This window comes from Diplotaxodon limnothrissa, linkage group LG2 (genome assembly GCF_057381915.1).
Source record: "Diplotaxodon limnothrissa isolate DT_005_m linkage group LG2, D_limnothrissa_male_GT1.1, whole genome shotgun sequence".
In the NCBI taxonomy this organism is placed as follows: domain Eukaryota; kingdom Metazoa; phylum Chordata; class Actinopteri; order Cichliformes; family Cichlidae; genus Diplotaxodon; species Diplotaxodon limnothrissa.
This window is the reverse complement of record NC_140597.1, coordinates 26706847-26722241: the sequence shown is the minus strand read 5'-3', so window position 1 is coordinate 26722241 and position 15395 is coordinate 26706847. Positions and strand designations below refer to the sequence as shown.

General features: G+C 36.5%; 1 protein-coding gene across 1 annotated transcript; it reads right to left on the bottom strand.

The window, feature by feature from the left end:
- Positions 1-1305: 1305 nt before the first annotated feature.
- cdhr2 (cadherin related family member 2) lies at positions 1306-13790 on the bottom strand. Its single transcript, XM_085369401.1, has 30 exons — positions 13745-13790; positions 13396-13452; positions 13254-13313; positions 13011-13150; positions 12863-12916; positions 12690-12779; positions 12116-12205; positions 11902-12024; positions 10749-10895; positions 10425-10500; positions 10241-10350; positions 9134-9349; positions 8850-8999; positions 8564-8725; positions 8404-8465; positions 8075-8318; positions 5736-5975; positions 5562-5631; positions 4894-5478; positions 4730-4804; positions 4552-4601; positions 4309-4460; positions 4002-4098; positions 3814-3902; positions 3629-3700; positions 3312-3447; positions 2197-2318; positions 1998-2111; positions 1821-1898; positions 1306-1483 (listed from the first exon to the last, which is right to left on the bottom strand). The coding sequence occupies exons 2-30, from the start codon at positions 13448-13450 to the stop codon at positions 1306-1308; spliced, it is 3837 nt and encodes a 1278-aa protein (XP_085225527.1). The 5' UTR covers positions 13451-13452; positions 13745-13790.
- Between the last annotated feature and the right edge of the window lie 1605 nt (positions 13791-15395).

The window sequence follows — 15395 nt, the reverse complement described above, 5'->3', positions numbered from 1 at the left end:
CTTTTCTCCTGGTTGCTAAAAAGCTTGTTAAGCTTCGACAGAGAGAGAGAGATGATAGTGTAATGACAGGTTTTGAGTGTGATTTGTGACCTGGTGGCCTGGGGGATATTTAAATCGATTAAGTGTTGCCTTGATCTCTTTGTAAGAGGAGTCTCTACTGTCAGTGCAGGCTTTTGTATGTCTTATATATTGCTTTAGATTTGGCAGTGTTTTGACTTGTTTGTATTGTGAAAAGTGTAAAAAAAAAAAAAGACAAAAAAACTGATGACGCGTACAATCACCTTTCGAGGAAAGTAATGACTCCTGATATCAGGGTATTTTTAGTCATGAGTGCTCACAGTATTTTAATGCCATAATCTGTGATCCTGTTGTAAATTATGCGAAGGCAATGATTTTAAGCGTGTTTTAAACAAGCGGTTGTTACAGTGTCAGTGAATGTCCGTGTTCACCAGCATTAACTTCAGGTCCACATTCAAAGGATCAGAATTTATTCATGGATTGCACTTGTGTTACATTCATTTAGGTGTCAGTAAACAGTGAATAATCTTTTCAATCTGCTGCTTGTTGGAAGTCACTCTGCATGAGTTTTTTTTTTTTCTCTTCATCAAGAATTTCATAGCAAACACTGACAAATTAAAACAGGGAAAGAGAGAGCGAGATTTTGTCAGACACACAGTTATAAATAAGGGTTTCATTCATACACTGACATTTTGAAACCTTTTTTTTTTAATTTATCTGTTTTTCTTGATTTCTGTGTTGGTATAACTTTAAGAAACAGTTTCTTTCAAAAGCAATTCAAACCCTTTTTAAACCACTGCTTATTATAATAACAAAAATAAAGTGATTCACATGTGCATCAAGCAAGAAGTTTGTGTGTTTAACCACTGCTGCTATTCATTTTTTTATACTGCATGGATTGAAACTGTCTCTACAGAAAGATAAAGGAAGAGTTTGATATTTTTAGGCCATCGATATTGATTTCACTTTCATACCTATGTACAAACTATGAGGCTACAGCAAACAAGCAGTTCGCATACTTCAGCTCTCTGACTGGATTGGAATAAGGTCTTTGAAATCATTACACTTTTATACAATTAGATCTTTTTCACAAAATAGGATCCCCCTTTTGGTTCAGTTTTATGCTTGTAAAGGGTGTTTAGGCTTCAAAGTTAAATCTGTAATACAGAAATGGCTATTTGAAGATGAAGTCTTCATCAAGAACTATATAATAAGTTTGATTTGGTATGCCTGATTACAAAGAAGCTACATTTGTCTAGCTGAGGCATCTGGCCTTCACTATTTACATTACAAATCTGTGGTGTCAAATACAGGGTTGCTGTACCCCATGAGGGGGTTGTCAGTGCTTTGGTTTTGGTCAGCCAGGGTCAGTGCTTCATGCAAAGGCTCAGTGTACCCTGGTGGATCCTCTTTCGGATATCGAGCACTTTCCAAGTCAGAGTCGTCGGAGTTGAAGCTTAGATGGCTTTGGTGGAAAAACAAAGAGAAAGAGGGAGACAATATGAACAAATGATCATTTCAAGGTTTTTGATTTAAAAACAACAATCACATGGCATTGCTGGAAGCACAGAGCCAGCTCTGTCACAACATGCTGTAGTGGGCACTCTGTGGCAAAATGTTCACCTGGAAATCATCCCGGTTTATTAACCAGCACAGCTACAGAGTGGTGAGCGCAGCTGCGTTTCACCGTGAGCCACCTTATCAAACTGTGTTGATCAAGCCAGTAACTGCTCTCTGTAGGCAGTGGACCGATTTACAGACAGGGTTCTTTGTTCTTTGTTTCCTTGTTGTTTTTGTTTTACCTGTGTTTGTCATCATCAGAGCTGCTCTCTTCTAACTCGATGGTTGTGTCGATGTTCAGGTTGAGCACAGGATTAGCACTATCAGAGAGAAGTGACACATGTTAGAAGGCAAACTTATACATTAGGTTTCATACCATTGCCTATTTCATTTATCTGAATAAGGTTTTGTCTCCTCACCCTTCCATAGTGTACTTGTTGGTTCCAGGTAGCATAAGACCATTTTTCTGGTTGTCATAATTCATACTGGATGCAGATTCTGCAGCTTTAGCAGCCTTAAGCTTCCTTCTGTAGCTGTAGGGTGGAATGATGAGTGGTCAGTACACAGACTCCCTGCTGGTCATAGTTGTTTGAAATCATAGGTATCACATTTTCTTACTTTCTGCGAGTGCAGAGGAGTGAAGTGGTGAGGACAAGAAGTACAATGACAAGGCCTGCCACAATCCCCAGCAGGACATATTTTACTGTGTCCACCGTTTTTTCTTCCTCGGGAGCAGTCCCCTAAAAACAGAGGTTTCAGGTTTCGAGTTTCATATGTAGATTATATTTACACTAACCTCACAATTTTCACATGTCCTTTAATACTGATCAGACTTATCAGACCTCTTACTAATCTGGAGTTAATTGTTTTGTAAAATGAACCAAAGGGATTGCTACTGCTGTCTCCTTTAACCAGATTTTAAATGTCTTTATCCCTGTAAAATATATTTTACTTTACTTTTCTAAATCTACATTAAAAAATTGTTTTTACACCCTCAATATACACAAAGCAATAATTTTGAGTAAAATGCAACTGTAATATATAAAATTTATAAAAAGGTTTATTTATTCAAATAATTAAAAAATGTGACTTCATTTGACAAGATTCCATTAAATGTAGCATTTTACATTGTACTTACGTAATAAAATTCCATGAAAAAATGTACATGTAAAAAATCAGTTACATTTTTTTTTTTGGTTTTTATTGATGTTTTTTGGGGGGGTGGGGGGGGTCAACACTGATATTAAAGTAATTTAATATAAGTAATTTTTCCATATAGCCAATATAATTCAAATGCACCATCCCTTACATACACTGTAATGTTACATACACTGAGTCATTAATCTCAACGTAGTTACGGCTGTTTCTGAAGATCACGTGATCCACCTTTATGGGAAATCAAATGCCTTTTAATATTTAATAAATATAAATCCTAAATTATTGAAAATTAGGCATGTTTTTTAAAAGTGATACACATGAAACAATTCTGAATTTAACCTGCTGGTGGAGCCAGAGTGCTTGTTGGAGCACACATTGAACTTGGTGAAAAGAATCAGTGAACTATCCCCTGCCCCTGTGCTGACTCTGAAATACTTTGTATTAGACTGCCAACAGCAATTTATCAAAAAAGAAGAATAAAAAAAATGATGACAAAATGACCAAGAAGATATAAAGAAGAGGCAGAAAAATAGTTGGTTTTTTTTGCCGTGTTTAAAAAATAAAACCGTACTTACAATGTTATCTAGCCCAAGCTCTATCAGCTTAGGAAAGTGTTCCGCATCAGAGAGCATTATTTCCACTTGAACAGAGGTAAGGGCCGTTCCATTGGCATAGACAAAATAAGCTACCACAATAGTTTTCTCTGTAGCCCTGAGAGAACCATTAAAACACACACACACATACACATAAATTAAATCAACACATTTCAGCTGTTTAAAACCTAAAACCTGGAGTTGCTGCCATTGACATTTTGTCTACATGTGCAATTGCACCACCTAGTGAGGAAAAACAAAGCATAGGAGTAAGCAAGGAGATATGAAAGGGAACTTACCTGGATGTCTCACTGTTGTAAGGCCTAAGAGCAACAATTTCAACAGCAGCCTTAGTGGCAGTCATAAGTGCTCTAAGAGTCCCAGAAGATGACGGGGGGAAGAAAATGGGTAGATTTAAGTGGTGACTGAATGAAAATTAGCAGATTAGATCAGATATAGTCTTTACTAATGATTCAGACATTACCTCTTGATCTCACTGAGCTTTTTTTCAACCTCAATCTGATTATTTGCAAACCTGAGTTCGACTTTGTAGGATTCATCGACTGTGAAAATCTGCAGTTATAAAAAGAATGCAAACATTGGTGTGTGCTGCAAGTTTTACAGCCTGTTTTCAATATACAACACAGGGTAAGCAAATCCCACGTCACTTACATCCAGCACGGTGCTAGAGGACAGGCCGCCGGGATCAGTCGCAGAGACTGTTACCAAATACTTCCCCTTCAGTGTCAAATCAAGTGTCTGTGTAGATCTGTGGATAGTTGAAGGGAAGCACACCCATAAGAACCATAAAAATGCACCCATGACAATATCATTTTGGAAAAAACAACACGTGCATGGGCTCCTATTATCCCTGCTCGAGTATAAATGTAAATATATAAGTAAAAGTAAAAACACCGACACTTGTGAGAAAAACCAGAGCAGACTGAGTTGTGACTGCAGGAGACGATTTTGTACTCACTGAATAATCCCAACATAGCGGTCATTTTGCTGTGTGGTGACAGCCTCAAACAGTGCCCCCTTGTCACTTATTTCATTGTTGGTGTTTTGGAATTTCACATCTGTCACTTTAAACTCGATCTGACTGTTTATGCCACTGTCACGATCTGTAGCCTATGAAAGACATGAAGTAGAGCATCATGCTTCATGCATCGTTAACATGCCGAAATGAGGTCAGGTGTTTTTGCTTTTCAGTCGTACTCACAGTGACCCCTGCAACTGATGTCCCTTTGCTTGCACTTTCTGACACCACAACTATAAAAGAAGAAGAAAAAAATCAGCGTTGGACTCATATAATGTTTTAAAAATTTAGGGCGATATGTGAAAGAACGTGGCCCTGTTGGTAAGTACTGCAGACGACTGGTTATTCTGAGAGGACTCACCAAACACCTGACTGTCTGAGAAAATGAATTCTGGGGCATTGTCATTGATGTCTTCAATGTTGATCACCATTAGGCCTGAAGAGAAATGACAGTGAACCAGCTTTTATGTAAGCTGTTTGTTTTAATGGCTTACTCTTATTATCAGCAAACAACCCATTACTGACCTGTCGTGGCGCTGTTGTTATATCCCTTCTCTGTGTTAATGTCCACCACCTGAGCCTCTACAATCGCCTGGTCGCATTTTTCATAATCCACCGTGAACTTAGGGTTGACCCTGACCTCTCCGTTTGGATCCAGGACAAACAAGTCGCAGAAATCCAGGCTGTTATTGCATCTGCATTTGACGGATTCCAGCTCAAAGACCAGAGAATGACTCCCGTCTTTATCTTCCGCTTTAAAACTCCCAACAGCTTCCACTACTGTGGTGTTCTCCTTCACTGTCATAGATGCTATTGGCGTGAACTCAGGTCGCTCATCATTTACATCAAGTACATCTACGTCCACCATCACTGTAGCTTTATTTGACTCCAGATCTGCTGCCTCTACCCTCATATTAAACTTTTTGGGGCCTTTCTCATAGTCCAGCTCAATGTCTGGGTCCACAGTGATGTTTCCCATGAAACCTCTTGTGGCAGCGAAGGTTCGAATGATGAAGTTCCCAAAGCTCCCATCGACAATGCTGAAAGAGATGCGATTAAACTCTGCTGTTTGGTCCAAATCCTCAGCTTCAACAGAGCCAACAAATGCACCTGAATGAATGATAAATATGAATTAAAACCCTGACAAGTTAAGTTGTAAACACTTAAAACATTTTGCGGTGTGAAATACTTGCCTTTTTCTCCTTCTTTAACAGAGAATTTGTAAGATGGGGCAAAAATTGTTGGCGTGTTATCATTGATGTCCTGAAATGGATCATAAAGAAGAAGAAACACTGGCAGTCATCAGCTGTACCAGCATTTATACCATCTCTTGTAACTTGGTACTGTCAACTTGCTAAAATACCTACCTGTACATTGATGGTAACTGTGACATTGGTGGATAGCGGGGGTTCACCCTGGTCTGTAGCAGTCACTACAAGTTTAATCTCCCCTTCCAGCATTGGATCCAGGGCCTCACGATCCAGTTCAACATGGTTTGTCAAAACACCGGTTTCAGGGTCTATAGTGAAGTTCTTACTGTATGTGCTTGACACGATACCATACACAATTTGGCTGTTTGGAGTATTGGGCTCATCTCCATCAGTAGCCTGTCCAAAGCAGAGAAACATCAGAAGAGACACTTTTAGGAAGATGATTTTCTTTGCTGATACTGCAAAAATGCAATAAAGCCTGAAAACAAAATTTATGGCCAAATGCTGAATTTAATCCAGTAATGCCATGTATCGTATAAACTTTTAAGGCTACAAAAGTACAATATTGACCAAAACCTCATATATGTAACCTGAAATGTAATTTCTTTTTTAATATAATTTGTCAGAAGGTCCAACAAACATTCCAGTTTCAAAAAAATACAATTTTCTGGAAATGATTTCATGGATCAGCCTTGACAGGGTTAAGTCATTTGATTAAATGTACATTTTTGATGTAATGTTGTTACATTGTGTAAAACAGTGTAAAACATTTATTGGAATCTGGTCAAATGAAATGTACCTGATTGGTATACATCTAGTTTATACCAAGCATATTTTCCTTAATAATTAATAATTTATTTCAGTCACATTTAAATTATTTTAAATTAAAAGTGATGTTTCATATTTATGATGACATGTTTTGACTGTGTATGCATTTGAAAATTATAACTCCCTGTCAATTTCTTGGAAAGTTTTTTTAAAATAATATTTTAGTCCTGGCTACACACTTTATTCATGTCACATGACAGGCCATGATATTGGGTGATGCAAATTTCTCCAGAAATGTATGTTTGGATCAGACTTCACTAGACTCTTATACATATGCTAAATCCATATTTCTTAATTTTAATGGAATTTAGCAGATTTTAAAAATATATATATGTTATTAAAAAGCTCTGAACTAAGAGTTTAAGGTCAGATACAATGCACTGTAAAAAAAAATATCCTAATATAAAAGTATTTTACTGTGTATTTTACAGTTTTGTACTGTTCTTCTAGAATATCATTAAATCTGCATCAATAGACTGTGATTTCACATTTCAAATGTAAATTAACGTAAAATTACTGTAATGTAATAAAACATAATTTTCTTGTTTTTTAAATGTATTTGTCTGTACATATGCATATTTAGATTGTTAAAATACATTCACAAATATTTGTCCGTTATTTGAAAGATTGGACTGTTAAATTCAAATGTAATGCTATGGAAAAATATATAAAATTATTCTTATAAACTTTTTTTAGAAAGTTGGCAGTTCGCCTTGTAATCAGAAGGTTGCCGGTTCGAGCCCCGGCTCGGACACTCTCGGTCATTGTGTCCTTGGGCAAGAAACTTCACCTACCACCTACTGGTGATGGCCAGAGGGGAATTATAAAGTGGAATTGTAAAGCGCTTTGAGGGTTTCAAAATGCGCTATATGAATGCAATCCATTATTATTTAAACCAACTCTTAACTGTATATTTCTGTACATTTAAGTATCATTATTCATATTGCCGCATTCATTGACCTTGTTTATAGGTAATTTCATTGTTTAATCACATTAAATTGTTCCTAATTTAATGTTTAAAAGCACTTGAAAAAAGCAAAATCCCATGTAAAATTAGGGCAACAAATTGTATTTTCATTACTGGAAATAACCGTATTTTTATGAGTAAGTTATTTTCTGTTATTTTATGGTATTGTTTTTTGGCGCCCAGCTGCCGGAATATTACTGTTTTTTTAAAGATGTTTTTTCTAACAGTGTGACTGTTGTTCCATATAAACCCTTCACTTTGAAAATTATGACCATAGCTGCAGCCTCATGAACTTTTTGCTGTCTCTGCCTACCAACATTAACATGCACAATAAAGCGCTTTTCATTTTTCAGCAACATGAAACCTGTTATTTGTGTTCATGTCTTCTAGGCTCTTCAAAGTAGAAGTGATAAGTAAATGTATGTATGAGAAGTCTTGAGGCAACTGTTGTTGTGATTTGGTGCTATATAAATAAAGTTGAATTGAATGGAATGGAATTGAAGTCATTGCCTTTAAGCAGTTAATTCCTGCCAGCCAATGGGGATGCCTTTATTAATGCATATAAAGACTATACTACACTATTATTTGATAGCCCCACCACCACCACCTGCTGCTGTTTTCCCCCCCAAAATGAAAAAAATAAATTAATCAAAATTAATTTGACAGCTATTGTCCTTAGTGCTCACCCTGCCAAACTTACCTCTATTTTGACTTCAAGCTCTTGGCCCTCTCTAACAAAAGCCACGTAAGAATCTCTGTTCATGACTGGAGGCTTGTCATTAATGTCAGTCAGTGTGATCTCCAGTACTGTAGAGCCAGGCTTGCCATCTGTGTCTCTGGCCTGTAGGGTCGCTGTATACAGAGATCTGAGCTCACGATCCAGGAGCTCTTGGCTTTTCACATAAACTTTGCCTGTGCGTGACTCCACGTCAAAGTAAGGTAATCTGAAACATAGCATAGACTGTTGGAGAGGTGTTGCGTGCAAGACAAAGACAGAATTACTGCAGCAGGCCACAAGTGAAGACGTACATGCTGTCGGGAAAAAGTTTGTATGTCAGGTTGCCTTTATCCATTGTGTCTGGATCATCTGCCTAAAAGAGAGAAAACAAAACAACGTGTGAGAGTTTCTGAAACAAAAGAATAAAAGCTCCGGATGTCTGAGAGAGAATTCAGACTGCAAGGAACTTACGGTGATTATGGCCAATTCTGTCCCAATGGGTGAATGCTCTGACACATTTAACCTGTATGTGTCCTGTTTGAAGGTTGGACTGTTGTCATTGGCATCCTTGATGTTTATAGTGACTTGAGCAGTGGAGCTGAAGGCGGGTTTATATTGATCTACAGCAGTCACCTGCACCATGATATGAGCAACTCATTGGAATTGTAAAGAGTTTTAAAAGTCACAAACATGAGTGGTATTGGCACATGCAATGGTTTGTATGTATATATATGGCTTATTTTAATTACATTTTTACCTGCAAAGTCATTTGCCGTTTTTTTTCAAAATCCAGATTTTCGGGCTGCCTGATCATGATCTGAACTATGCTGTCTACAGTGGTAAATTGAGGTTCCACAGAAAACACGGCTTTGTCCTCTCCATCCAAGATTAGCTGAGTGTTGGAAATCTGTAAAATCCCAGGACCCAAAAGTTTTATGTTTGATCCATAATGTTACACAGAGCTGATATTGATGGGGGGGGGGGGGGGGGGGGGGGACTGGAGACCTCATCCTATAGATGATGAATGGTCTGTTTCCTTACCTTGTCGGGATCTTTGACAGTCATGCCGATGTTAATAAATCCCAGTGAGTGCTCCAAGATCTCACCAGTGAATTCAGTTGCTGTTACACAGTCGTCCCCTGAGTCTCCACACTTGTAAAACTCTGGCTTATTGTCATTGTCATCAAGGATGTTGATCTGCACAGTTGTTGTGACGCTGGCACGAACCCCGTGGATGTTTTCTTTAGACTCAGTGGCCTTAAATAGGCCAAAATGAATTTTATTTTTTCAATATTCAAGATATTGTTAAAAAGATTAAATATATTTAATATTTCTCAATATTTTTTATGATTAATTATAATAATAATATTAAATTAAATGGTCTAAAGAAGAAGATCATAAATGTTTTTGTGGGGGGTTTTCTTGCATCATTGAGAAGTTGCTCCTGTGTAATGGTGGGTTCCACCATGACACCATCTGCTCTTTGTTTTCAGCGACCCTGAGCTCAGCCTCCCATTCTGCTCACACCAGTTCCCATCTGTATTTTGAATGTGCTCTCTAAGGTCACTGTAAACACCTTCAAAAACTGCTACTAGTGCAACTTTGGTGAAAAACTGTTATGCAAAGTTAAAAAAAAAAACAATGAGAAAACATTGTCACCATTAGTTTCATGAGTTTTGTGAAGATTTGTCTTCCTCAACCTTCAAAATGGTCTTATCACAGTTTATGTCATGTTTGCTTGAGTTGTAAAAACAACCTTTGATTTGGGTTCTTAAAGACGCTCCGTCTTTAAGGAAGTTTCTGGTGCTACACAGAGAGGTTCAACCTGCCTTTCATTGCTGCTAGGTCTTATTAAGATAAGAGAATTTTATACTTGCTGGTCAATACGTCATAATGATTCTAGGGAGTGGTCTTGTTCTGTGTTAAGTCTTGACAAAATGTTGAGTTATTCCTTTAAATCTTAATACATAAAACTAAAAAATGAGTGACTGAAAAATGTCAGAGAAAGCTCAGTTTGGTCACAGTGAAACTGTAATGTGCTGTAATCTGTATGAACTTCATGTGATAACTTTAGTTAGTACTAATGGACAAGCTTACTGTAGTAACACACACAGAGAGAAGGAAATTGACAATGAAATAAAAATGTACCTTCACAGTCAGAGTTACAGTGTCACCAATAACTTCTCTGTCAATTTCTGACAGTACAGATATGACACCATCACTGGTTGAGATTTTAAACAGGCCAGCTTCTGATGACTCTGTAAAATAATGTGGAAATTACATATTATACTACCACTCACAAGCTAAAAGCAAAAAAAATACTGTAGCTTACCTTCAATGCTATAGCTGATTGCATCACTGACTCCTATGTCTGGGTCCACAGCAGTCACTTTAAGCACAGATGTGTCCTATCAAAGGAAAGAAAATGTTTATGAAATGTGAAGCATTTGAAAGTCTTTTATAAAAAATATGTCAACTCAAAGCAGGCTCAGTGCCTTCTATTACCACAGAAGTGTGGTAATAGTAACAAACAAACTGTAACAAAAAGTTGTCAAAGTCTTTGTATACACTGGGTCATATATTGTACTATCAGAAAAATCTTTGTTTGCCTTACAATAATTCTTTGAAATCATTGGTCAGGTTTAGCAGCACTCACCACAGGTGAATGCTCTCTAACACTTCCAACATAGGGAACGCCGATGAACTGAGGGTCAAGATCTGGGACATCCTCAACAGTAACGAAGGAATAAACAGTGCTCGACAAGTATTCTGTATCAGATTTATGACACTTGCCTCCACCATCCTGTTAGAAAACATTTTTAAAAATCTCTTAGTTTTTTTGATGATCAGATAAATCTAGAATACATTAAAACAGATTAAATATAACAGATAAACATGACACCTAAACTCAAAGATGCTGAAAATGTGTTATTCACTTTTGACAGGGCTATCAAATTATAAAAAACAAACAAAGTAAGTAAATAGTATGACCACTGTTACAATAAGCAAAGGCTTGTGACTGTGACTTTCACATAATTAAATTAATAGTGAATATTCATCATTTCTCTTTATCAAACTGACAAAGCAACATAATTTTTTATGCCTGAATGCTCTAGCTTCATTTACACTTTCTTATTAGGAGTAAATAACAGCGCAATTCACTGCTTAACAAACAAAAATCTGACTCTGGATGTTACAATATGCCCCCGTGTGTTATGTTACGTTAGCGGTTAGTTGTTTTAGTGTTCTTAGCTGCAGGTTTATTTAGGAGGACACATATAAAGTTATGTTTCAATTGTTTTGGAAACATCTCTAATCGATTTCTTATCAAACAGTTATATAAGAAAAATGGCGCCAGTCATATATCTGTTTATTATTATGTTTCAGCAGCACCAGAGTGGGTCAAAGAACCAAAGCAGAAGGAAACAGCTAGCGTGCTTCTCGTTAAACCAGTAGCGGTCTAAAGGTCACAAAACTGCCAACCCATCACACTAAAGGTCACTTAAATTGTGTACTTATTTAATTATTATAATTTAATGATTTACAATGTATTTAATTATATTTATTTATCTACTATCCACAATCTAAAATGTAAAAATAAAAAGCAGCATTTGAACAAAAGACTGGCTGATACAGATACAAGGAAGGGAAATTCACAACATGCCAAACTTTTCCTTTAAGAAATTAGGAACCACAAGAATATACAAAGCTGCTTTAACGTTAGGGCAACCTTTGCTATTTACACTTTTCTTTAACCAATATTAGTATCATAAGGTAACGCATGTTTAAACTTGAACAATCATACTTACACTGGCATTGATCTTCAGCCGATAGTAAGTACTCAGTGAGGTATAATTCAGGGGCTTGATCAGTTTGACATCACCACTTTCTCTTACAATGCTGAACAGACTAAACCCATCATTTGGGATTACCTGGAAAAAACAGGTAAACAGTGCTTTACAGGTTCATGGAACACCTCTATTGAATATCATTACATTTTATGTTTTCCTAAAGGAAGCTTACTTCATCAATGGCATATGTAACAATGCCAGCAGTTCCTGTATCAGCATCAGTGGCTGATGCTTTAAACAAAGTTGTGCCTACAGGAGTATTCTGTTGATAAAACAGAAAAACAAAACAGAATTATAAAAACAGAAATTATTCACTTCGTAAACAAATGATTGTGTTTATTTTTTCCTTGATGATGAGCCAGTGGTAAATGGACTGCTTCTTTCATAGCACTTTTCTACTCTATCTGAGCACTCAAAACACTTTATAAAACATGCAACCCATTCATACAAATACTTTTTTCCTATGCTGCAGTGCAGTCACACTCAAATGAATGAATCAGAGAGCTACTTGGGGTTAGCATATTTGGCATGCAGCCTGAAGCAGCCAAGGATCAGACCGGTAAGCTTCCAATTAGGAGATGACCTGCTCTCCCTCCTGAGCTAGAATAACCCCAAAGAATGCTTTTCTCTCACAGCAACATGAAATGGTTAAATGGACATTATTTACTAACAAGTAAGATGCTGTGACAGAAAAAAAAATCACAAAACCATTTGTATAGTAATTCATTTAAATATATTTGCCTTACTTCTGGAACACTTGTGTCATAAGAAGGCCTCTGAAAGGTGGGTGCGTTGTCATTGGCATCAAGTAATATTATGGTTAAGTCTCCGGTTCTCTGTAACACATGATGCACTCTGTGAATATAATGGACAAACTGGCATTAAAGAAATAAATTTTACTAAGTTAGATGTCACTTACATAATTAGGGCCATCGGAAACACCAGCTTCAAGTGTCAAATACCCTGGAGAAATCTAGAAGAGAGAATTGATCAAATGTATAAGTGCACATGCTTAACCGAAATTGTGTTTTTTCCAATAAAGGGTCGCTGCTCTATGTCTGCCACACCTCTCTATCAAGAGGCCTTGCAACAGATACAACCCCTGTAGATTCTTCAACTCTGAAGTTTTGAGCATTGGGCCCAATGAGTGTGTAAGTCAGTCTGTCACCATCTGGATCTGATGCAGTTATAGTAAATCCCGGTTGACCTGAAGAACAACAACATGGATACATATATTTAAAGAAAATGGGCAAAAGAGACATATTAAAAACATGTTTAAAAAAAAAGAAGTTAAAACAAATTTAACATACCAACAGGGGTGTCTTCACACACTTCATAAACAAGTTCGGTGAATTCAGGACTGCTATTTGCTGCATAAGATTTGAAGATTAAATGTTGACATGAAGATAAGAAAAGCAAAAATGAATCATCAAACATCAAATGAACACACACCATTAGTTAGGCTGATCAGGCATAATAACAGTATGCTTCCTGCAATCCGCTCCATGCCTGCGAATCAAAAGAGACAATTTTATAAAAGTAGCAAATATTTGATTTTTGTTCTTAGTGTCACCATGAAATGGTAAAACCTTAAAGACAATTGCTCAGTTCACTTATCAGTATGCTAACAGGTTCATAATGACAATGTTCAGTTATTGGTTTTTACACTGACCACCTTACTAGTTATTAGTTCTAATCGCAAATTCTAGCTGAGGCAAAAAAAAAATTTAATCTTTAGAAAAACAACAAAATCATTAAATGTCATGATGCAAACAGAAATATAAGAAGGTGAATCACATACTGGATGACGCTGGTAGTACGCAGCTCTTGTCCTGATTTTTGTAGGCTGAAATTCAGCAGCCAATTGTTATTACAGCCACACCCAAACTGTTCACGGCATAGCAGGTGGTGAAAACACCTGGAAATCTTTGTTTACAGAGAGAACACAGCAGAACCTTTTTATAATATGAAACCTCAAACATTTACATTTTTGCTGTCCCCTTATATTAACTTAAAAAAGTGGACACCGTATTTTGACTATTTTTTAAAAACCTACTTTGGAACTTTGCATTAAGCTTTAAGTAATTTTACATACATTTAAAAAAAGATGTAAAGACAGTTTAGTTCATTTTCAACTGTTAAAAAATTTGGTTGGCAGTTTTACACTTTGATGATGATGATATATATATATATATATAACCTTGAATAATTAAGATATAAAAATTAAGAATGACCTCATATAAACAAGTCTTTACTTGAATATGTAAGCCCTTTGTTTTAAGGGCTTTACCACTTTTTTTCGCTACTGTTCTAGGAAAGAAAAAACACCAAAAAAACTGATCAGCTTATTTCAGGTTTCAGGTGTTCGAAGCAACACACTGGATTGATATTACGTATTGTTCGTTATTATCTTCTTCTTTTCTTAATTATCTAAACATTATATAGTAATTACATAGTAACTAAATACATATACTAATGCTCTAAAAAATAAATCCAAATGCATAAGACAAACTTACCAGCCAACATTCACAGAGGGCTTCTTCTTTACTGATGTCTGGATGAGACCTTTGACTCTTGTTCCTCTTAGTGATTGTCGTCTCGCAGCAGTAAATATAAATGATTAACATGCACCAGTGACGTCCAGCAAATATGATAGCATTTTAATCCACTTCCTTGTTTGCTTGTTAAAAAAGAAAAAAAATGTTTTAACTGTTTTCTAATAAGTAAAACAGAAAAACTTCACACAGTTGAAGCTGGTCTCAACTATGACTTCACGCTAGCTGTTTAAGCGTAGAAACAAGCTCCTCACCAGTAACAAATGGCACTGAGCCATACTGGGCCACAAGTGTCCAAACGAGAACCCCACAAGTATCTGAAATGCCCTTTTGTCTAAATGAGTGGTGCTGCTGTCATGGCAACAATACTCTTCTGATTGCTTAGGTTTGGAAACCCAGGGCTTACTAATGCCCATGCCTTCAGAACCAATCAGAGATTCAGTCCCTTATCCAGAAACTACAGTTCCAGGCCCTAATGAGCTCTTCCCAGTGAAGCTCCACAACCCATCCAGTCTACTCTACTCATTAAAGGGTATCACACAAAGGATTATGCTCTCTTGTATCCACTGGCTTCATTCATAATGAGGCAATATACTGAAAACAACATCTTCACTGTGACTGAAACAAATGCCAGTAAATTAAGTGTTGAGAATGGGGCTATTAATAAAAATACATTTGAAAAACACTAGCATGAACAAATGTGCAGAATGCTCAAAAGAAAATTCCTGATATACATGTTATATATATCAGACAAGTTTCTTATTTATTTCTGTCAAAAACAAATTAAATTTAAAGAAAAAGAAACACACAGCCTAAAGATATATCTTACTTGTGGTAATATCTAATGTAACACTGACTTTATTCAGTGGTTTACTGAATAAGCAAAAAAATATATAT

Coding starts and splice junctions, on each gene's coding strand:
- cdhr2 (XM_085369401.1), bottom strand. CDS start 13,450: ATGGAGCGGATTGCAGGAAGCATACTGTTATTATGCCTGATCAGCCTA. Junction 12,917..13,010: donor CAAGGCCTCTTGATAGAGAG/GTGTGGCAGACA, acceptor TCTCTCTTCTAG/ATTTCTCCAGGGTATTTGAC. Junction 8,319..8,403: donor AAACTTTTTCCCGACAGCAT/GTACGTCTTCAC, acceptor GCTATGTTTCAG/ATTACCTTACTTTGACGTGG.